Source organism: Petromyzon marinus, chromosome 2 (genome assembly GCF_048934315.1).
Source record: "Petromyzon marinus isolate PM22_M1 ecotype Great Lakes invasive population chromosome 2, UKy_Petmar_22M1.pri1.0, whole genome shotgun sequence".
Classification (NCBI taxonomy): Eukaryota; Metazoa; Chordata; class Hyperoartia; order Petromyzontiformes; family Petromyzontidae; genus Petromyzon; species Petromyzon marinus.
Genome location: NC_133668.1, coordinates 13,780,946 through 13,805,970, shown reverse-complemented (window position 1 = coordinate 13,805,970; position 25,025 = coordinate 13,780,946). Strand labels below are relative to the sequence as shown.

The following is a 25,025-nucleotide window of genomic DNA, read 5'->3' as shown; positions in this document are numbered from 1 at the left end:
TGGCCCTCAGCCAGATCTAAAATGACACATTCCTATGGTGGGTGCCTACCTAAGATAAAATGACTGAATGCATCCGATATGATCATAGACACTTGCCACAGTGACCAAACACACATAACCGCAAAACAACATGAAAAATGGGATAAAATTGAATATAATATTAAAACCCAAGAAGACCATCTGGCTGGTTATAAGGGGAACCTATTTACCATATAGCTACAATCACACAAACCACCCCAAGTAAACTAAACCAGAAATATACTCCATCATAGTAAAATTTGTAAATGACAAGAAAAGCGCATCGTAAAATAAAAAACAGTGCACACCCGAAAACCATACGATTTAATCAACACACAACAATGTGTAAAACGCACAAAGCCTTTGTACATGATGCAAAAACCAACAGCATTTTGTAAAGAAGTGCATTGTCGTCCTATTAGAAACATAGGCAGAGTCAATCCTAGTTAGAAGAAAGGTAAACGTCTTGAGTCTGGAATTTAACAGTACGAGAAAGCTAATAGCATGGATATCAAGAGGAAGAGAACTCCACACTTCACGGGTGGCTGAAGAAAAAGAGTAACCTCCCATACAGTGAAGGTTGACCCGAGGTGTGAACAGGCGACCTAGGTTGCTGAAGCGAAGGGTATGCAATGGAGAATAAACAGAGATACAAGAGAAAAGGTAGGCTGGGGTGAGATCATGGAGATAATCTTGGAGACAGCGATGGTTATCTGGATATTGATACAAGTTGTGGATGAGTGGTGACCAGTTGGAGGGAACATAGTACGGGGGTGAATGTGCTCACGTTTGTGGGTGTGCGCGAGATATCGAGCTGCAAAATTTAACTTCTTGATTTTTTGTTTAATACGAGGTTGAGTATTGACAGCAAAGTTATGATAATGATCGACTCGAATGTATACGGTATACAGTATGCCATATGTTATTTGTTTCATTCTGTTCACAGAAAAAAACACCAACACCTCATAAAAATGTTTTCATATTTTGCAGGGTTAAAAAGGAGCTTTAAGATTTTTCCTGAAGATCCTTTTTCCCCACCAACTCTGATAATTTACAGTTGCTGCATCGATGAATACAATTTAGGAAAATTTGCATTTGACCGTGGCTAATGCGACACAAACAGCTGAAATGTCAGTGATTAACACCATTTATTGTACAGCCAAGACTTTTACTGTAAATGCCATGGCCAAATAGCTACTTTATTACTTCCTATACCTTTATGATCATTATTGTGCAGCTCTAGCTGAAACATCAATAATGCGCCTTTCCAAATACCGAACGAAAACAAAGGGCATAAAAACAAAACTTGGGTTGTATTTACATACATTGCTGCAAACAACTCTACGATGTCAATATAAATGCTATGTTCTTTAAAATGTTGTGTAATCTGTTTCGAGAATACCAGATGCATTGTTTTGACTTTTTTTTTTCATTTCAATAAGCCAGCTCACACACTTTTAGTTAGCAAGCATTGTTGATGTCTGTCCTGCAGTCCTATATTGGTGATTAATTGGTTAAGTAATGCTCAACAGTCATTGACCTATAAGTCTCATGCTAACCAAATGGGTCAGCAGGCTCAGAAAACTTAAGCACTATCATTTTTACAGCTCCCATTCCTCTTCAGCCCGTTCAGTTACAGCCAAATGAACATATTTTCAAAGGTTCCAGCTGGCCTAGTTTACGCACTTGTTATAGCTTTCCCTGTCTTCCCATTTAACAGTATTGCTATGGTGGCCTTAAATGTATTCTACCTATATGAAGACATCACTTATTTTGCTTAACTTTTCTCGATTGCTGGATGAGAGAATATAAATCGCTGCACATATATAACACATAACATCGATAAATCAATTAATAACATCAATTCAACACATCGATTCATCAATTAATATTGATTCTTGCGTTCAGGAAACATTCATAGAATTACGTCTTTAAGAACCAGTTTTTTATTCATATCTGTTTTTAGTAATGGTTTGACATGATCTCTGCAGCCAGTAGAGGTGCTATAAGGCACCACATTTTTCACTCGTTTTTTTATTGAACTGGCACACAAGTTGCGTGCCAATATTTTTTTGTTCAAATTACTTGAATAAGAGAGAAGACCCACTAAACGCAGCATTTGGTGGTCATATTATGAGTGGTTGCAATTGAAATGGAAATGCGGGGTGAATGGCAGGGGATCGGTGGACACGCTCCATACCATCGTTCTCATTGTCAAATCTTAATGCACTTTAGTCACGTATGGTTGTTGAACCATACTTCACCACACTGGCCATTGTGAGTCGGTGAAGGGGGCCATACAGGACCGGTTCAGATATCACTCGCCACTGATGTCACCCTTGACGTTGCCATATTCATAGTGCAATCCACTAACCAGTGCACTACCGTTCAACCACATAAATCATAATCAATTAATATTTCCATCACAACAAATGATGCCATCATTATCTTCATTATCACTACTAACACATCGAGTGGAGCATCTCACTGGGGAATGAACATGGAAGGGACATCCCAAAGCTGTATCCAATACCACTCAAGTGTGCGCCTTTTACAGCCAACCTCAAAGCAGCACCCTTCGTGCTATAAAGAGGACACGGTTCACCATGTGTCAATCATCCTATAAGTAATGTCAAAATGTTACCCTCAAAGCTGGACTAGAATGGATTAAGTGGAATAAAAAAAGGTTATTCATGTCCCAAAGGCAGTTGTGCAGTTATTGGTTACCAGACTAAAACTGTCAGCTCACTCATCTCGAATGGAAACCCAAGATATGAACCTGGATATTATACGCATATGGCTGACATAAGGAAAAGCATTAGTCTCATGAGCCACACGGCCACTTCTGACAGCTTGCCTCCTTCATGTGCATTGTCATTGTGCCACAGATTGGCACTTTCCGTACATTTTTTTAAATTAAATGAAGGCAGAACTAAAATAAATTAGCACATATTACTGGCACTTTTTAATTCTACTCCGTGTCTCTGCGGGCATGCAATAGTGAGGTGTTTGGGAATGATAATATTGTGACAGCTGCGAATGAATTTCACGTCAAATGCACTTGAGCACTTGCCTGTCGAGTGTGGGCAGATGTGACTGTTAGCCGGCTACTGCACGTCCTATGTGCATGCGTGTGCGTGCGAGCGTGTGTGTGCGAGGGTGCAGGGGCATAGCAGTTAGCATGCTGCGCTACGAACCCGGTGACCCGGGTTCAATTCCCGCTCACGGTCGACACCACTGACGATAATCTGAACTGGTTCTGGGCCTCCCCTAGGTCGACTCAGCCTCACATGAGTACCTGGTGCAGTGTGTAAACATCACCACGAGGGTTACAAAGGCGGCTAGATGTGGTGTTGGCCACCCACCCCCTTGTGTGCTCTGTCAGCCTTTATAGGTGGTTGATGACAAAGCTTGCCCCAACAGTCTGTTAAGGCCATATGAGGGTTATTTGTCTTTGTGTATGAGGGTGTGAGTAAATCCGCGAGTGTGTCCATGTGTGTGAAAATATGCAAGTGTGTGCATGCTCCCATATTGTGGATAACTGTGCTATAAATCATTTGGTTGGCAAATTGGACATCAAGTTATAGCCAATTACATAATAGCCTACATAATAACCATAATTACTCAGCTAATTAGGTAAGGAAAGTGTTTGAGTGTTTAGTAGGCAATTCCTACCTTTGCCCGCTGTACAACACATATGTTTGCATGTGTCTGTTAGAGTGTAATGTAGGTTGGTTTGTCGAGTACATCTTATTTACATATCAGTGGCCAACACACTGAGTTTTGCCACATGAGCTTTTAAAGAAATCATGAGGCAAAGTCCAAATATAACATTACCGAGCTATCAGTCATGTCATAACAATCCACACCTATAATCACCCAACTTAAACCTCATACTCCCTACTATCAGAAATAATAATAATTTCAACTCAGTATTATGCATCTGCAACTCCTCAGCCAAAATCTTGAAGCTTTAGTCTCATTCATATCGCAGGGTATTCAATATGCAGGCTGCTACAAAATCTCATCATTCACCTGCTGAGAGATATTCTGCCTTGTATCCTCTTCCACCAATGCACCCAGTTTCCACTGTCATCATGCTGCTTACTTTGAGTTCATAGCTTTGGTAACCTCCCATGGCCCATGAATGGCTGCCTAATTATGAAACAAACAAAATTGTGATAATGCATTGGCAATGGTGCCCAAGTACAATTAACACAAACTCACGTTTGTCAAAACCATGCATCTCCAAAGGAACAAAAATATATATACACTTTATAATAAGTGACGTTTCGGGAAATGGCCCTTGTTCAGAGCCGAGAGGTCCATAGGAGAGATTGATCTCCCTGCTATAAGAGGGCCATTACCTGAAATGTCGCTTATTATATTTTTCATTTCAGGGCAGTATCATTCAGGAAAATATAGAGTTTTTCGTGAATCATGAAGGAAATCCGCTACAATTCTGTGGACTGTGAATGAAAAATGGAAGGAAAAGAGGCAACAGTGAACAAATCCAGAAAAATAGTTATTCCTCTGCCACCAAAGTCGCTTCATCCGGCCACAGTGCCCAACAGAGCCCCATACTCAACTTTTAACAGTTACCACCCCCTCACTTTACATGCAAGCGCAGATGAGCTATCCCTTTCAGAGGCATCATAGGGGACTCGGCGCTAATTATGAAGCACGTTTGCAACGACAAGGCACCCTCCCTGGGCATTCGCATCTGAAAAAAAATGTGGTGTTTACACAAAGACACAATTAAAATCCAATTAACGTTAGGGATAGTTAATCATTTTATTATTAATTGATTTTGTTAAACAAAGTGAATTTAAATGTCTCAGTGCAGCGTAACAATTAGTTTCAAGCTGCTTTAAAAATATATGAAATAGAGTAAACTTTTTTTGGATTATTATTATCACCAGAAGACACCACCTTTGCACATGGCTCCGACATTGTAAGGCATTACTTTATGGAAGTAATTTACTTAGGAGTGTATTTAATTAATCCCAATGCTTATCAAACAAAAACACAACAGCATAATTACTTATGCACGCTACATACTATGTACATTTAAAAAAAAACAAATAGATCTGAATATGTAACACGTAGGCTTTCATGACCAATATCATCCATAATACAGGTTTTTTTGTGTTAGATCGCGAAAATATAAATGCGTCGTTAAAACTGCCACCACCCGACACAGCCAATTAGTAAGGTTTGTCACGTAAACAGAACATGTTAATTCGTTACTAGTACAGCACACCGGTGTGTTGGAGAGCAAATCCACAACATTTACAATTTGCTCTGTTTCCAAACTTATTTAATTTCCTAGAGACAAAAGTCAAGTATTCAAAGTGGTTTCCTATTATGTTGAACTTGTAAAGATGCTCATCTTCTGTGAATTGCATTACTATTTGTGTTAACATCACTTCCTTCATGGGTACTTTTACCAAATGCCTCTTTGCTCTGGCACCTCAATATGCATTGAAAGGGAGGCGTGCAACAGCAGAAATATTAAGTTATAATAATTAATATTAACATGGTATAATACTGACTGAGCCATTGATGGGAATTACACATTCCTACACCAAGGACAAGTTTGTCTCAAGGACATTATTGAAGGACAAATTGGATGAATGGCTGATTTGATCCTTGACCAGGATTTAAACTATCAACCTTCTGATTGCAAGCCGCATGATCTAACCACTCCACCACCCAGCTGTGTCCACAAAGGAACATTGCAATTTTTATTAACTTCAAACACACAAAAATAACCATTTCGAATATCTCTTCATTAGACCCCTCTTTCTACAATCTTGACATTTCACCCCTTGCCTCTAATGTACATGTAAATATATCAGGAGACACAACTTGTGTTTTAACACATCGTGAGAAAAGACAACCTTTATCAATGTGGTTTCTATGCAGTTATTCGCGGATGTATTTAAACCACTTCCTCACTGTACAAAGTAGATAAATGCACTGTCTGCTGCTAGCTAGTCGCTTAGTTGCTCAGATGCACCAGCAGTAGGCTCTGCCACGGTGATCTAACATGGGCATATGATACTTATGAGCCAGTGAGCAATAGAGCCACCTCAACACCAAGCCAACTCGATATCTCTACCTCCGAAATGCAACTGTCTCTGTCAGACCTAATTTCTATCCCCCAGCACATTCCTCCACCCTCCTCTGAACCCCCAATCCCATTTTAACTGCTTCTTCCCAGCTTCCCAGTCCCGTGACATGTTTTCTAAGCATTCTGTACTGCCAATGTCACAACATGAGATTTAAAAGCATAAATAACACACCAAATCTCCCCCTGGGCCCTTCCACCCAACCAAAAAAGCATCATCCACCCCCTGCGCATTGCATGTGCTCCAAGGCTATCATACACGACCAATCAAACAGGGCAGAACGCGTGTTTGCACGGACATTGTGCCACTGTTTGGCATCATCCTCAGCTATGTTCCATTTACTTCTGGATGAGGGCATTGTGGTGCCACGGACTTGAAGCAACTCTGCAAGTGCCGTGACCCCCCCCCCCCCGGCCCCCACACTGAGCACACACACGCAGCGCACAGATGTAGTGGCCTGGCGGGAGATTGCCTGGCACAACGGGCATTAATCCGAAGGGTCCCTAGGAGGAAAGTTCCATGGTTTCCCGGTGTCAGGAGATTGGCCGACCCTCACAGGACAGATTACATTGTGGTGCCCATGAGTTGGCTTAATATTGTATACTTGCAAAAAGGTTCACCGGGCCAGCCACAGTGAGTCATTCAGGACATCAGGAGGGGCTGGGGTGGAATATTAAGCGAGAAGGGCAGACCATGAGATCAGGAGATCGCAGTACCACGACCACGCCCGACTCCCATACCGAATACACACACCCAGGGTGTGTATTCGCCAGTCGGGCGTCTTTCCGGATTAACAAGGGTGAGTAATAAATAAATAGGCTGTGATCACAGGTAAGCGCACAATTGGCCGCACGGTACAACGCGACCCTGGGCTTTTGAAGTGAGGGGGATAAAAGGGAAGCCTGAGGCCATTCATAGGGGACTAACGAGTGCTATTACGAGGCAGTTATAGGAAATGTTTTTTCGTCCTCTTCCCTCCGACTCTCAAAGCGTCCGTACGACGCCGTGAGTACAACTACGAGGTAGGTGGTAGGGCATTTGAGAATCTGGGGACTGAGGCAGCAGTAGTCTCGGCTCTTCTCGCATAATATCCCCCCCCCCCCCCCCCAGTTAGTGCGGGGTTTGTGCCGAGAATAAAAGTTAGCACAGATCATAGGTGTGATATCTGTTATTTCTGTGTGGAGCGACTGCGTGGGGGGATGCGCGGTGAGAGTGAACGTGGGACCGTGGCGTGCACATCAAGAGGTAATCTCTCGCAGGTGTGAGCACGAGTGTGCCGCTGTGTTAGCGATAGCTCCAGTGTGCACGGGCGTGCGTTACGAGGTAATGGCTTGCAGGTGCGAGCATGTCCATGCCCCCCTTTGTTCACGATAGCTGCGGGGTGCAAGGGTGTGTGGTATAACTCCGTGTGGCTCCAAAGCCAGCAGCACGAGGATGTCCCTCAGAGAGGGTGCTAGCATGGGGGGGGGGCCGTCATTCGGTCGGTGGGGGCCCGTCATTCGGTCGGTGGGGGCCCAGCGGGAGCCAACCGTCGCGGTGAAGGAGGGAGCAGAACGGGCAGACGTCGCACCCACCTGCCTGGTGAGGGCGGTGGGGTGGACGTCGGGCCTCACAGATTGGTGTTAAACGTGAGACAACTCCCCACGCCTCCAAGGGAGAGAAGCGCCCCACCCCAAGCGCCAGACGGTGAGCAGGGGGACGAGGGAGCCCCTGGGACCAATTGAGGCCACCCCGGGATGGCAGGGATACAGACTGGCATAAGAGATATCGCAGGCAGTGTGACCCATTTACGTGGGGAGGTGACCCAAGTACACAGGAATGTGAACAAGCTGCAGTCCACAGTGGAGGTAGTCCAGTCCAAGGCAAGAGGGCTACGCTCCACGGTAGGGGAGCTAACCGGGCAGGTGTCTCAATTAGAGGCACAGCATGGGCAAATGCGCATCAGGAGGGGAAGGGGGAGTGGGCAAGGGACCTCCTACGGAAGGTGGAGATGGTGGAGGAGGATCAGTCGAAGACTGCGTTTACCACCCCGATGGGACTGTTCAAGTTCCGCGTGCTTCTATTTCTAACTCACTAACGCACCTGTGACGTTCCAGCGATTGATGGAGTTGGTGATGTGGGGCTTGCAGTGGGAACAGTGCCTGATTTATCTGGATGACGTGCAAATGTTCAGTAAGTCCCTGTCTGAACACTGGTCCAGGTTGCAGAAGGTGTTCCAATGACTGTGATCAGCCCATCTCAAGCTCAAACCGCATAAGTATTATATTGTGCAGCGTGAGGTGGGGTACCTCGGACACCGTGTCAGCGAGGCAGGGGTGCGTACCGACCCGAAAAAAGTACGTGCCATAGTGGAATGGCCGTGGCCGAGGAACTTGACGGAGATCAGGTCATTTCTGGGGCTGGCCACTTATTACCGTCGATTTGTGAAGGGATTCAGTGAGATTGCACGACCCCTAACCAAACTCACGTCCCCAAAGAACCCTTACCATTGGACGGAGGCCTGCCAGACGGCCTTCACCACCCTCAAGGACCACTTCACCCATACCCCCGTCCTGGCTTTCGCTGATTTTTCCGTAGATTTTATCCTGGACAGCGATGCCTGCAGCAGTGGGTTTGGCGCCGTGTTGTCAAAGGTGCAGGATGAGGTGAAGCGGGTCATCGTGTAAGCCAGCCAGATCCTGAGCGGGGCCGAACTGAACTATTGTGTGACCCGTCAGGAACTGTATGCCATGATTTTCGTGTGCATGGCCGAAAATGTCGCGTGCGCACTTACCATAATGCTCTGCAGTTCCTCCTCACTTTCAAGGAACCACGGGGGCAGATGGCCCGGTGGCTGATGCAGCTGCAGGAATATAACCTGCAGATTGAGTACAGGGCTGGACGGACACACGCAAACGCGACCCGTGGTGTGCCCCGAGACACGGGCTGAGGAGGCCTGCCCGTATTTCACGGGGGGGCGCTGACGACAGGCTGCGGCCACCCTGGAGGACCCTGAGACTAACCTCCCTCTGTTGAAAGAGAGCTTCGTGTGTGTCACAGAGGTCCCTGTTGAAGGGGCCGGGGGCCCGTGGGGCCGCCCGGCGGGCACGGATCCCACACCCATGGGCCCGACGGGATGCTCTGACCAACATGACCAGATCCAAGAGGACGTCGGCTGTGCGTTTCCTGGCCTGGATGACGAACAGCTGCGACAGGCACAGCAGCGGGACCCGGACCTGGCGGCGGTGGATGTGGCCCTGTGGGAGGAAATGGTCGCCGTACAGGGGCCCTGGAGTGGGTTGTACTCCCAGTTGTGTGTGAAGGATGAGGTGGTGAGGGAAGTAGCCGAAGCTGGGCAGCCGGGGTTCATCAGTTTTCCCACCCAGGTGGGGCCCCAGCTGCTGCGGCTGGTGCACGACCACCCGCTCTTGGGCCATGCTGCGGAATGGCGCACCCGGGAGACCCTGCATCGCCAGTATCTCTGGCCCAAACTGGCTGACCCAAGATGTGGCCGCCTGGGTACAGGGCTGCCGCGCTTGTCAACGGTGTGGGCAAAAACAGGCGCGGTATCAGGTGCCCCTGAGGCCGTTCTGCGTCAGCCGGGTGAACCAGTTTGTTGGGGACGACCTACAGGGGCCATTCTCGCGGTCCCACCGAGGCAACCGGTACATACTCGTGGCTGTGGGGTATTTTATGCACAATCCAATAGCAGTGGCCATCCCTGATAAGACGGCCCTTGTGGTCACCCGGGCGTTTGTTGAGCATTACGTGCTCAAAGATGGGATCCCCAAACGAGTGATTACCGACCAGGGTAGTGAGTTCGAGGCAGAGCTATTTCAGGCGCTGTGCCGGAATTTCGGAGTCCAGAAGGACCGAACCAGGGCATACCACCCCCAAGAAAATGGTATGGTGGAACGCATAAGCCAGACCTTGGTTGGAAAGCTCAAACATATGGTGGCCACCAACCAGCAGGATTGGGACGAATACTTTCCCTACGCCCTGTTTGCCAACACCACCACAGTTTTACTGGACAGACCCCGTTCCTTATGATGTTTGGTCGTGTGTCTCGCTTACCGGCAGACCTGTAGTTCGGCGTTCCCCCGCCACAACTGGAGGCGGGGAGCCAGCCCATGGAGCACCTGATGGGAACCCTGCGAGTTGCCCATGGTCGGGCCTACCAACAGGGAGAGGCCCCCCATCAGCAGCAAAAGCAAGGCGCCCGTCCCCGTGTGGTGCCCCAATTCTACTCGGCGGGCTTTAAGGTGTGGTTGCATACCATGCGCGTAGGGGCCGGACAGGTGGGGAAGCTGACCACCTAATGGTGAGGACCCTGGACCATGGTGTGACAGATCTCCCCCTGGATGGTGCTGATCCAAGGTGGGGTGAGGGGTCGAGAGACAGTGGTAAATGTCCACCGATTGAAACCCTGGAGGGCGGCCCCAGCTGGGGAGGTGCCTGCCTCTCGGGTGCCCCAAAACCCTGAAACCTCCACACCCCCCATGCCCCCCATACCCAATGGCTTCACGCCTAACATGGGCCCCGCTGGGCCCGAGTTCCCTGCGGACTCCGACCCAGCAAGGAGGCGACGGGCGTGGTGGCACCTAAACCCCTCTGCCCCTGAGTTTTTTCCCCAGCCAGCTGATGCTGGAGGGCAGGAGAAGCCTCTGGAATGGAGACGGAGAGAGCCGCCGGGGTCTCGGAAAGCTGAGCCACCACCCACAAAATCAGCGATGATTAACAAGGATGATTAATAAATAAACAGGCTGTAGTCACAGGTAGGCGCATAATTGGCCGCGTGGTACAACGTGACCCCTCGCTTGAAGTGAGGGGGATAAAAGGGGAGCCTGAGGCCATTCAAAGGAGACTCTTCTTCAACATTCTGGTCGCCAAGACCCCCCGCCGCCCCTGTCGTCCTGCCTTCTCGAGCCGCTCACAGCATCCGTGTGATGCCAGCGAGTGCTGCTACGAGGCAGTAATAGGCAAGGTTTTTTTGTCCTCTTCCTTCTGACTATCACAGCATCTGTGCGATGCCATGAGCAAAGCTACGAGGTATGTGGTAGGGCGTTTGAGAATCTGGGGACTGAGCCAGCAGTAGACTAGGCTCTTCTTGCAAAATATACCCCCCCCCCCCCGGGTAGTGCAGGGTTTGCACCGAGAATAAAAGTTAGCACAGAGCATGGGTGTGGTGTCTGTGATTTCTGTGTGGAGCGACTGCGTGGGGGGACACGCGGCGATAGTGAACGTGGGGCCGTGGCATGCGCGTCAAGAGGTCACCCCTTGCAGGTGTGAGCGCGTGCGTGCTGCTGTGTTAGTGATAGCGTGTGCACGGGCGCGCATTGAGGTAATCACTCACAGGTGTGAGCGCGTGCGTGCTGCTGTGTTAGTGATAGCGTGTGCACGGGCGCGCATTGAGGTAATCACTCACAGGTGTGAGCTCGAGCGTGCCGCTGTGTTAGCGATAGCTGTGGGGTGCAAGAGCATGTGGAATAACGCCATGTGGCTCCAAAATCAGCAGCATGAGGATGTCCCTCAGAGAGGGTGCTAGCGTGGGGGGCCCCAATCACTCCAACCGACGCGGTGGAGGAGGGTGCGGAACGGGCAGACATCGCGCCCCACCTGCCTAGTGGGGGCTGTAGAGTGGACGTCCGGCTTCACAGCATCGTGTGTAACACTTTTCTGAAAAAAAATAACTTTATGATTATAATAATAGGGTTTTTTCCCCTTTTTTCTGGCAACAAAACTGAAACTTTTTTACAAGGAATCATGTGCCCATTGACCACAATACTTGTGGTCAAAATGCAAACAAAAAATACACTGATAATATATGCATTGTCCTTGAAACTGAGTGGTCCACACCAGAGACGGCTTTCTTTTGAGCCTCGTCTGAATTGGTGCTAGATCAGAGGACGCCAAAAGACGTACAGCTCAAAGACAATGCACTATCAAAGTAATGAGGGCTCGGGGTAAGCATCTACATCATTAGACTTTATGATTACTGTATTAAATATCAACAGAATGGAACTTCAGTATTTTAATATTGCTTTGTTTTGTTCGCAAAAGTACCCACTGAATTGCACTGCCCCTCCTCTGCTTCATCAACAGCCATTTTAAATCCACCATTGGATGAAGGCCTCTCCACATCGTTTCCATCCATCATGGTCCTGTGTTCCCACATTCCTACTCGCTTCTGTACAAGAACTGATCTCATGACTCCATCTCAATGGTGGTCGTTCTTTCTGGGTGAATTCGCTCCTTTGGCTGCCATTCCGCCACCAGTCTCATCGTTCTGCCATCATCCCATGAGCAACGTGTTCCACCGAAGCCCATTTGTTATCTGATCGTCGTGTTTGAATTTATGTCATTCAGAAAATTCCCAGCATTTATTTACCCCATGTTTCCATGCATACATTTCAACTTTAGTTCCATGTTCAACGTTCATGTCGCAGTAGGTACGACTGGAAACTCATAGAAGGTAATATTGAAAGACCGAAAAACTTTGCTTGAGGCACATTGGTATTTTGATTTCATAATTGATTAAATTTTCCAAAAGCACTCCATCCTGCTCATACTTACCTCTTGATTTGAAAATGTTGTTGCAGGTCTGCTTTCAATAAATTTCCTACATACGCACAATATGTTGTGTTTTTCAGTTGTAGTGTCCCTTGAACTTTTTAGCAAACTATGCTTAATAAATCCTAACGCTGAAATATGTTACTTTTCTCAAAGTTGTAAATTTTTAGAGGTTTGGTGTTTGTGTAAATCAGCAATATAAGCAAATGTTTGTTTACTTATAGCTTTTATTGTATTAATTGCGTAGCCTATGTGGGCTTACCTGTCAAGGGCTTGCCTGCCAACTGAGAGTTTGGCACTACATTTTTCCACTGCGTATTGCCTTTTATATATTTTTGGTTTCTTGTCTGAGTGTGTCCCACCACAAAAAAGAGCATTTTTTGCAATTATTTAGAAAAATTATCATTTGACGATTAAAGAATGATCATCCAGATGATCATCCTACATGGTATTAAAGAAGATATAAACACAAAACATACTTTCTGTATGGCTTCCTGCCGCTGCCAGGTTTAAGGCCAAGAATGTGTGTATGCATGCGTGTATGAGCACGTGGTGGTGACGTCACAGGGCACATCTGTGCCCGATGATGTCACCGCACATCCCACAGCATTGAGCCGGGTTCCTACGTCGCTAAACATCCTATGACTCGCACAGCGTGTATCTATGTTGAACTTCTTTTGCACCGTACATAGCCAACTGTGCAAATCGGAGGTGTGGCGTGGTGGGTGGGAGGCCCTTCATGTAGCATTGTATTGACACGTTTCTGTAAATTATCACGTTATAAAAAAAAGTTTTGCTCACTGGCTGGCTAGCTGGAGGAAGGGAGGGAAGGACTGTCATGTAGTGTGGTCGACTCGTGCGCAATACAGTTTTTGCCATATGTAAGTGTAGTGACTGTGAATGTCACTGTGTGGTGCTGGGCTTGAGAGGCCCCGTCGGATAATATGGTGTCATTATGTGCAGCCCGGTTACTGGGTGTAGAACCAGCCCTAGTGTGGCTTGGGTGAGCGCTGGTTAGCGCAGAGGCACCACATACAGTGTGCGGTGTGGGCTCCCGGTGAGGGAGCGAGAGAGAGTGTCAGTCAGCCAGGGTTACATTTTGGCATGATACACTGGTTGACCTGCCGACACGTGACCAGATGATATTGGAGGGGGGCCACCGGTGGACGGGGGCCGCTGGGTTGTCACGTGGTATAAAGGAGCTCTTGGGAGCCTTCAGGAAAGAGCTCGAGAGATCTAGAAGGTGGGCGGGGTGAAGGGCGGAGCCAGCCCCAGCCTGGGCCGATATAAAGGGGGCCCCGTGAGGGGCTTGGAATTCTTCGGGTTGTTGGTGAAGAAGATCCACGTCGGGTTGAAGAAGCCTCTAGCTACACGGTCCGGGACCCAGCTCGTAGTCCGGACCAGGATAGCAGGACCGTGTCTAGTTCTGCCATAGCGTGGTTATATGGGCGTTCAACACCCGAGTGTAGGTCACGTTATACTCTTTGGTTCTATTGGGTAAAGTCACGTTATGTTGTGTTGAGTTGATGCAATAAAAAGTGTTGCTCCCAAGACAACATCTGCGACTTAGTTGGACTCACTACATAAGGTAAGGGTTCACGCAATGCAATAGTGACTCGGGGATTGGTGACCCTAAACCACACTTTATTAGGCCATGCCCAGACAGCAGTTGTAATAATGTTCCAAGGCCCTATTCAGCAGTGGGCACTGTGGTGGCAAAATGTTAACTCACTCACTTGGTATGCAGGAGGTTGTGGGCTCGATCCTGATGCTGATGCCTGTATATTTGTAGTTTGCATGTTCTCTCCCAGTGGCCGTTTGGATTTTTATCCGAGTCCTCGAGTTTGTCCCTCCACGTTTAGAAACATGCGTTTAGAGAATTTGGCTGCTATAAATTTACACGTGATAAGCCACTTCGTTGAGCTATCATGTCTGGCCACGTCACTTCTGAAAAAGAGCTACATAGCTTAGTGGGCTTTACTTGGTAAAATAAATAAGATTGTTTTAGTTTAATGCTGGACAGGTTGAAGATCGGGGCGATTGAACACGGTGGAGGTTTGTGGTGTCTTTTGGTCACTGTTGCAGAGACACAAATGCTATCTGGAAGAGAATGTTCGAAATGAAGCATTATTGTCAGTTGACCTACTCGTGTTAGTGCTTCGTGAAGTTGTCTTAACCAGCCATGTGATATGGAAGAAAGCAAGAACACGATGCAACTTCATATCAATTGTCCCCGATTTTTTTAATTTACTTGTTTAGCTGGCCTGTTCTCTCGTTAAGATCACAGCAGGAGAGAGATGGGATTGACCACGTACATTATACACATTCCCTTTACTCTATTTACAAGATAAGAGCCCACTGAGAGGACGAGTGTCTTTAAAAGGAAAGACTTGGGGATGAATGTTAGCAACATTGCGGGGGAATGTAATTGGTGAAAATTACAAGCACGTTGGTATAAACTGTAAAAATATGAAATTATTTAAAAAGTCGACTTGCTGCAAAACATGAAGATCTTAATTACAAATGTAGATTTAATTACAGTGAAAAAATTGTGACTTGTAATATAATGATAGAAAACAATTCACTCTGAATAACACACAAATGGGATCACGATTGCTTCAATGAAATCTCAGCTCCAGCGTGACTCACTGTGTGTCCACTAACATTGCAACCATTCACAATGTAGAGCATCTGTGAGTGTTGTCATATAAAACCCCTTGACGTTGGATGTTAACCCCAATCTTTGATTATCAGTCCCGTATGGTCCCAAACTCATCTGAAACGATTGTGGCAGTCAATCAGTTTTGTAAAACACCCGGCAATGAGAGCCTTTTTGGGCTGTGCATGTGCGCCAGTGGCCCATTTCACGGTTCCGCAGCCACACTCCCAGAGAAGCAGCAGAGACTACAAGTGAATATAAAAGTAATAGTCAACATGCGAGGCCATAGCACAACCGCCGCCCATTATCACAAGGCAGCCAAGAGTGGTAGTGATGTGGGGCGCAGCCACTGTGGGTGTCGTGGGAATCTGGATAAGGCAAAAATGTTTAATCTATATTTTATTTTACCAGGTAAAGCCGACAGAATTATGAGATGTTTTTCAGGCGTGAACTGGCCACACATGATAGCTTGTCAAAGCGGCTTATCATATATTTACAGAAGCCAAATAATGTATTGTAACCAATTAATCTAAACGCATGTTTCAAAATAAATAGGAGTCAGGGTTGAGGTCGTACCGACGACCTTCTACATACTAGGCTAGGGAGATATTTTTAGATATAGATTATAGACACCCGGAATATTTTGGACAAAAGTCATGACATTTTTGAGTCCACGTTCCTCTCCATTCAAAAAGGTAGCATGAATGCTGATTACAGTGAGGGAAAAAAGTATTTGATCCCCTGCTGATTTTGTACGTTTGCCCACTGACAAAGAAATGATCAGTCTATAATTTTAATGGTAGGTTTATTTGAACAGTGAGAGACAGAATAACAGCAAAAAAAAATCCAGATAAACGCATGTCAAAAATGTTATAAATTGATTTGCATTTTAATGAGGGAAATAAGTATTTGACCCCCTCTCAATGATAAAGATTTCTGGCTCCCAGGTGTCTTTTATACAGGTAAGGGAGTGCTCCTAATCCCAGCTTGTTACCTGTATAAAAGACACCTGTCCACAGAAGCAATCAATCAATCAGATTCCAAACTCTCCACCATGGCCAAGACCAAAGAGCTCTCCAAGGATGTCAGGGACAAGGTTGTAGACCTACACAAGGCTGGAATGGGCTACAAGACCATTGCCAAGCAGCTTGGTGAGAAGGTGACAACGGTTGGTCCGATTATTCACAAATGGAAGAAACACAAAAGAACTGTCAATCTCCCTCGGCCTGGGGCTTCATGCAAGATCTCACCTCGTGGAGTTGCAATGATCATGAGAAGGGTGAGGAATCAGCCCAGAACTACACGGGAGAATCTTGACAATGATCTCAAGACAGCTGGGACCATAGTCACCAAAAAATAATTGGTAACACACTACGCCGTGAAGGACTGAAATCCTGCAGCGCCCGCAAAGTCCCCCTGCTCAAGAAAGCACATATACATGCCCGTCTGAAGTTTGCCAATGAACATCTGAATGATTCAGAGGACAACTGGGTGAAAGTGTTGTGGTCAGATGAGACCAAAATGGAGCTCTTTGGCATCAACTCAACTCGCCGTGTTTGGAGGAGGAGGAATGCTGCCTATGACCCCAAGAACACCATCCCCACCGTCAAACATGGAGGTGGAAACATTATGCTTTGGGGGTGTTTTTCTGCTAAGGGGACAGGACAACTTCACCGCATCAAAGGGACGATGGACGGGGCCATGTACCGTCCAATCTTGGGTGAGAACCTCCTTCCCTCAGCCAGGGCATTGAAAATGGGTCATGGATGGGTATTCCAGCATGACAATGACCCAAAACACACGGCCAAGGCAACAAAGGATTGGCTCAAGAAGAAGCACATTAAGGTCCTGGAGTGGCCTAGCCAGTCTCCAGACCTTAATCCATAGAAAATCTGTGGAGGGAGCTGAAGGTTCGAGTTGCCAAACGTCAGCCTCGAAACCTTAATGACTTGGAGAAGATCTGCAAAGAGGAGTGGGACAAAATCCCTCCTGAGATGTGTGCAAACCTGGTGGCCAACTACAAGAAACGTCTGACCTCTGTGATTGCCAACAAGGGTTTCGCCACCAAGTACTAAGTCATGTTTTGCAGAGGGATCAAATACTTATTTCCCTCATTAAAATGCAAATCAATTTATAACATTTTTGAAATGCGTTTTTCTGGATTTTGTTGTTGTTATTCTGTCTCTCACTGTTCAAATAAACCTACCATTAAAATTATAGACTGATCATTTTTTTGTCAGTGCGCAAACGTACAAAATCAGCAGGGGATAAAATACTTTTTTCCCTCACTGTATATTGATTATGGGACCTTTAAATGGACAGGAACTCGTGAACTGTATGCTTACTGCTAAGTTAGGAGCCAGTAGTTGCATATATTTAATTTTACTCGAGTGTAGTGGAACTCTTCTTATCCATTACGAAGTTGGGAGAGGACTTTGCAGATCCTATCTGTAATCTAACCAATATTTACTGGGAACCATTCGCTATTAGAACATGCCCAACTTCCAAAGTGTGTACGTGCACCAAGTGATGAAGTGAGGGGTTGATGGATAAAAAATCTTGGACATGGATCACAAACTATGGTGATTGATCTTAAGCCTCAGTTTTATTCTAGGCCAGGGCTATGACCAGTGCAATCTAAACCAGGCCCCCCTCCACTTCACCAACCTGCATTGACCAGTGTGGAGAAGTACGCTCAAATAATCACTGGGATCGACAGGGCATCGAGAGGCCTTCACTCAGCAGTGGATTGACAAAGGCCTGGAAATAATGTAGTGCTATTCACGCGGTACATGTTTCAATATGAATTCTTGTTAATAATTTATTATATAGGTGATACAATTACTGCTCTGGTAATGAAGTGGTTCCTGTAAAAGGCAGTACAGAGATGAATGTGATTGGATGTGTTCAAAGTGCGAGTGGTTTTCTCCTTTCAGAAAAAAATAAAAAGGTAGTGTGGCCAAGAAGAAAATGGCCAAATGTTTTAAAGTAGAACCCTCCTGGCAAAAACATAAGACTCAGCGGAGTTTAAGTCAAACTATGTCCCTACTTCAATGAGCATGGGGCAATGCTCCTCTCCACTGGCAACTCTGAGCCTGGAGTAGGAATTACACATGCTGAAGGTTGGGCCCAGTCTATCCAAAGGATGAACACTACTCATGAACATTGTTCATCCTGTGTTCATCCTGTGTTCATCCTTTGGGTGAGCACCTCCGATTAGCAAGGTTGGCTAAGTATGGTGTGAAATAAGTTCAATATACATACATTGATTTCCTGAAAAGTGTTAATCAGAGGGTCAAAAATTTTCAATAGCAATAGAAACAATCGTTTATTTTTTATGCACAATGGCCATAACAATGAGTAAAATCCAGATATGGCTGCATTAAAATTCACATCATGGCAAAAATCCACCTCGGGGGTCCACAATCCACAATTTAGTGTACAACTGAGCCAGTCCCAAGCCTGGATAAAAAAAAGGAGGAGGGTCGGGCAAAATAGTGCTGATAATTCGGCCATGAACAAAAGAGGACTAAATTTATCCAATGCACCTTACGACCACATAAGAAGGATACCGGCTCGGAGGTTGCCCGGGTCAAGCAGGTCCGCGTCTCCATGGCAAAAACAAGATTGTGTAGACTTTTTGCAAATTCAAACAACAGGCACCTGTGTACAATATTGTCAATCAGCATCTTGGGAAAGCAAAGTCATTTAACAATCTCAATGCAATTGTGAGTTAATTGCACAACACCTTTTTGCAGGGCCACGGCAGTGCCCGTTGACATGACAATAAAACATATGGTCCCTGCTATTACTACAGAATAAGTTAAACAGAGCCACTTAAGGGACAACTTTGGTTAGGTCTCAGTGGGATCTATAGATTGTATAATTATGCACAGACCGTGAACAAGCCTTTGAGCATCAGCTCTGCCCAGCACATGGTGTACTGCAGGACACTTATGGCTTAATTTCAAATAAATTATAACATCATGCACCATTTTTAGGGATTATGTACAGCAGATAGAAACCAAACAACCATATAAATCTAACTACTTTAGCTTTTCAAGCAATGAAGTCGTCAAGCAAAGGAATTAATTTTCAGTGACATACACAGCGTACACCAGGGCTTCAATTACGTCATGGAATATTTTCCATGACCCCCCCCCCCTCCAAGCCCCAACCCCCTGGACCCTGCCTCCGCTCCTCTCTCGATAGTGGTGGATAATGTAGCAGAGATGGGGCTGTGAGATCAATTCACGTGCAGAATCACGGGGAATAATTAGGAAGTGCATATGCATTGGCTAATAATGATGATATTAAATTAATTTATTTTAAACTTCCATTTCATATAGTTTTCCACAATCCGATTTAATGGCCACCCACATAATTCCAAATGCAGTGAATAATTAGAGACACAATTTATTGTATTTGACCATAGTCTAAGGACAGAATTAAAAGGGCTAGGAGGGTCATGAGAATTGTGTCTTGGTTTCCCTTGGGTAGTTTTCTGTGGGTCACCCTTAGCACATTACATAAGCCAGGACTTCCCAACTATTATTTGTACTGAGACCTAATTACAGCCTCTATTAAAAACTCATAGATTTAATTATACTGAGCAGTGATGTATAGGCATGAACACAAAAGTCAAGGAATTAATTTATAACTTTACCAATGGAATGTAGGCGTGCCGATTGGGCACAAAGCCACTCCATTGCTTTCATGGACAATTGGCACATTATGTACCTTTTATGAATGCCCCATTATTATAGCTGCGGCCACCTATGAGCCCATGAATTCCAGGGTAGGAAACATTTGCTAAGGCCATTGGTGATTATACTTTGTAAAATATAGTAACAGGTAAAGGTGCAGCCCTGTTATTGCGTGCTCGTGCTACTTCTGGTAGAAGGACCTACATCAGGGAGATATTTAGGGAGTCCATCTAGACAGTATTTTGGCCTACTATTCCATGCTGGAAAGACATTAAGAGGTGGGAGTACCCACACTTTACCCAATACATTTGTCTGGCCGATCGAATGGTATACCAATTTATCCTGCTGGGGAGACAGATTCAAGAAATTTCCAATTGTTTCAACTACCGTGCCGGGGGATCACACTGGCGACCTCTAGATTTCAAGTCCATGGTAGCATCTCTATGAAATGTAGTATGTGTGTAAAAAAATAGAATTTGTACTCATTGTACATATATCAGGAATATATTTAAAGTTCATAAGTTGGCTAATGAATGGTATTATTTTTTTTCTAAAAAAAGTGAATATCTAGCACAGATTGGTGCTATAAGCTTCTTTCGAACATTAAGGGCTCACGCTTCTGATTCAAGAAAATATGGAGGTAGGAAATGAGTGTAGGATTCTGTTGAATTTTTCATGCTATTAATAGGCTGAGTGGAGATTTAGAGTGCTTTCCAGTGAGCTATAACGACAATCGCTGAGCCAGTTCAGTTTGTCTCATCCCAGTACAACACATGGGTATTCAGCCCCGACAGTTTTCCAGAAGGGATAATTCAGTGATTCAGTAATTGTAGATGATTCCACATTCTACCATGCTTAGTATTTTATGATAAACTTTTATAAGAAGTGTAACTGGAGTAGGCTTCTAAATGCACGATATAAATTGTATTTATACTCATTGGTTCTTTCGGTAAAGTCACGTAGGTATAAAATGAAATAAATCACGACGTTTCGGGCGCAACACAAGCGCTCGTCATCAGGTGGGAAAGCATGATTTCCAAAGAGTATGGATTCCTGCATTCACGAAAGCTTCAAATCAAGATAAATTGTATTTGTTTGATAATGTGGGTTAAAGAGTCTAGAGGGACTTTGCCAGAATCATGTCACTTATGGATGTCTACTCGTTATCGTAAAAAACAAAGACACCTACTTTTAGCCACAATAAACTATATTTATTAAATGATCTTTAATCAATAAATGTATCTACGAATTGTTGTGGAGCATAATGGGTAAAAGCTGACATCAAATTATATATTCATGTGGAGACATAATTAAGTTCTCAGAAATTCCTTCAAACCCATTGCTACCGAGTGTTCCAGTAATGTGTGATATTGACCACCTTATTCGATTTAATCAGGTCCCTTTATCCTTTTCCATCCATGCAAAATCCAGAGGTCTTTCTCTCTGAAGATTCCTCATAAATTACAGGTAATTTCAAACATTCAATTCACCCGCTTTTGGGCTCCCCACCTCGTTTATATCTAATAATGAACAAAATGTAATTCTTTAAAATGTTTGGTTTACTCTAATCACTTTTACGTGTCAACGTTGTGTAGCTCATCAACCAATTTAGACATCGCGGGCTTGGTAGTGTTCCTTAAGGGAGATTACTCAGTGTCGTTTTCAATGCCATTTCTATTTGCAAATCTGGATCAGTCAAATATTTTAAAATACATTTAAGTGTCAGAATTGTCAGTGTGTGTCGTGGCAAGGTTGTGCTTGTATGATTGGTGGGAGAGTGTGCTTTGTGTATACATCTCACATGTATCACTTGGCTTCAACACTGCCAGCACTATTTTATACCTTGACCATAGTTGACAGCATGTGCGTCACATGCACAGACATCAAGCTTTCTTTTAAATATAAAACATACGTTTTTATAATCATTTTCCAGTTTCAGTTTTAAGTGTTTCACTTTTGAATGCTGTACTCTATCAAGTTCACTTGAGGTATAAATTAACAGATTCATTAGATACCATAAAATTACAACCGATTTAGTTCCAATTTCATTGCCTTAAACACATACAAACATGTATAGGCCAATTCTTGTCTTTATTGAAAATCGTAATTTAACATTGATTTTCTCCCACTCTGAACACTAATAACCCTAAGCACTCTCTAAAAATAATTGTTTGAGTTCTGAGTCTGGCAGTACCGCTTAGTGACTCACCAGTCATCCATGGCTCGGGGGAGCTCTGCGTTGGGGGGCCCAGTGCAGACGCCAGGGGCAGCAGAGCGAAGACTGTAGACAACACGAGCAACGGGGAACATAGTGGCGGTGGCGGCGACAGCGGAGGTGGCAGAGCGTGGTTAGAGGCGCGAGCCACTCCGGGGGGGCTCCCAGGCCCCCTCGATCGCTGCGCCCCCATCGGCAGAGCCCCCGTGGGCCTCACGGTGGTGCCCAGGCCTGCGTGGTGGCTGGGACGAGCGGCGTCGGATGGTGGAGTCCCATCGGGCGCGTATGCGGCGAGCGTGGCGGAGAGCGAGGGTGGTGGTTGTATAGCCGGCACAGCAGGGCAGCCAGGGCAGTGAGGCCAACCGACACAATGCTCTGTGATATCCCAAGGCCACGGAGAGGCGGTGTCCGTGCCCAGATTTAAAGAAACAGCCGTAGTTATTTTGTTAATTTTAAAACTCACGTGCATCTCGTATCGGGACCGACTGTTAACGCGTGAAGCGACAGGTGTTGGTCCAATGGCAAATGAGCAGGCACGTTTGGTGTTGTGACGAAAATGCAGATGTATCTCAGCTTTAAAAAAAATTCCGAGCTCCGTGTTGGCCCAATGCAGACGTCAGGTTGTAGTCCACTTGTCTCCAGTAAGCCTCCATGGTACGTCAAAGCAGCAGTTACGGCCAGTACGTGAGGAATGCAGATATTCTCCGGCTTAGCTGTGCATCTTGTATATGTGGGAAAGAAGCAGCGGCAAATGCGCAGCAGGTGATGAGCATGGCAGGGTCAAAATTACTTAATCTCCCTCTTCCTGATCAAACTCCCGAGAAGGAAATCACAACCCCCACAGCTGGAGGAGGAGACAAGAATGTGACATGTGGAGCAAGATGTGTCTCTTTCCACCCCCCACCCCAGGTTCAAAAACACATTTGTCCTTAAAGTCTCCGTCACGCACTCCGGCACCAGGCAGGCACACGTGTACAGGGAGAGGGAAATGCCTTCAGGACGTTCTAGCCAGGCTCCTTGCAGGTGATGATGCTGCCTCCATCAAGGAAGCAAAGTGGCTACACACTGTTTACCACATTCCATTCAGTGTGCTGGCACAGCTCGTCCAACATTATTTTTGCTGCGTCCATTCCATTATTTATAAATGTGTGCACGCGTCTTCAAGGATTAATACTTGCAGGGTTAGATTGCTGCAAACAAAAAATTGGTATAGGGTTTGCATTTGAAAACTTTAATTACGTGTATTAATTTGTAATCCAAATAACAAACTCAATAATAGTAATTGCGCTGTATATAAATATAGATATTTTTTTTGTTATACAGTGGATAAGAATGGAAAATCGTAGCAATATTTGATTTATTTTGCAAGCAGCAAAGGAATATTTTGTAATGAGCTGATGCCGTGATGAGGGCTGACGTCAAAGTCCTTCAGAGGTGTTCGTATGTTGAGCTGGAACCACCGGATGATAACGGTGAGATGTAGCTAGACAGAGCCATCCACCGCGGAGTTGGTAGAAGTGGGATTGTGGTCAGGGAACAGATCTCCCGGCTTGCACTAGTTATCCATGCACTGTTTAAAGCATTCCCTCCACCTCCCATCATCAGACGGCAGGGCTGGCATCGGAGGCACAAAAATGAATTATATGGTTTCATTCCCAGACACTTTACTATTTTGTGGAGCACGCTGTGATTGTAGTCAGCTTCCACATGAAAGGGTAACGGAGCGCGTGTATGGGGCAGCACGTCGTCGTGTCCCCAAAAGAGCAATCTCAGCGTGGAACCTTCATTCACAATGGGCTTGGGTTTCACCTAAGGAACAAAGGAAAGGAGCGCGTGTGGAGGTGTGAGGGCTGGTGTAAGAAGAGGCAGAGGCACAGGGGTGACAAGGGGGAGTGTGGAACATCAAAGCAAATATCAGTTGATTGGAGTCTCAAAATAAAGGTGACTCAGTATGCACATAATAAACCCATTGAAGAATACGGCAGGGCAATGGGGAGAAACACTGAGAATGACATTGAGAAACTTCTGTTCTCAATTTCCTTCACATTATGAAAAACAAATTCCCCATGTTTTCAGCAGCAACTCTCTGTAGTTTTTACAAACTCTCAGCAACCCTTTACATGGATGAGTACAAAGGTAGCTCAAACCACAGCGTAATATTTGCTTCAGTGGCCTGACCTCTCTGCTCCCCCAATCGTGCCCTCATCTCATTGCCCTTCATTTTGACCACCCCGGAGGAATGTACGTTTTGTACGGATTTTTCCAATAGCATCAGCAAACCCTCCCTCGTCCAGGCCTTCATCAATCACTTCTGGGTACACCCCAGGACAGCATCTCTAACCCTTCCATCTCCCTCCCACACCTCTCTCCTCCCCCCATCTACACACTCCCCCCAAGTATCCCCTTATCATTCTCCTATTTGCTGCACACTTCATCTGAGTCATAGAAATCACCACATTCCCATTTGTCTGTTATTTAAATTCATTAATTACCGATTTAGTACATTCATATTCACTTAGTTCTGTAGAAGATATGCCATTGTGATAGTCTCTCTTTTGCATGGCAGACCTAAAGTGGTTTCTTTATTTCGTACCATGTGAAATCCGCTTGTATTCCTCTGCATGAAAACATTAAAGCAACAAACTCAAGCAATGCAAACACAAGAGCTCTCCTCGACAAAAACAATGTCAAATATTCATACACAAATAAATCTGTGACCGCTTATGCACCATATGGAAAGTTAA

The 25,025-nt window shown here is 45.5% G+C and overlaps 1 protein-coding gene across 4 annotated transcripts in view; it reads right to left on the bottom strand.

The window, feature by feature from the left end:
- Window positions 1-25,025, bottom strand: part of LOC116946909 (thrombospondin type-1 domain-containing protein 7A-like) — a 444,047-nt gene that overhangs the window by 346,147 nt on the left and 72,875 nt on the right. For all 4 annotated transcript variants that reach the window (XM_076070187.1, XM_032962175.2, XM_032962192.2 and 1 more), the window contains one exon: window positions 22,276-24,131. In XM_076070187.1, coding sequence (XP_075926302.1) covers window positions 22,276-22,750 — 475 coding nt within the window. In that variant the 5' untranslated portion in view covers window positions 22,751-24,131. The remainder of the gene's footprint in view (window positions 1-22,275; window positions 24,132-25,025) is intronic.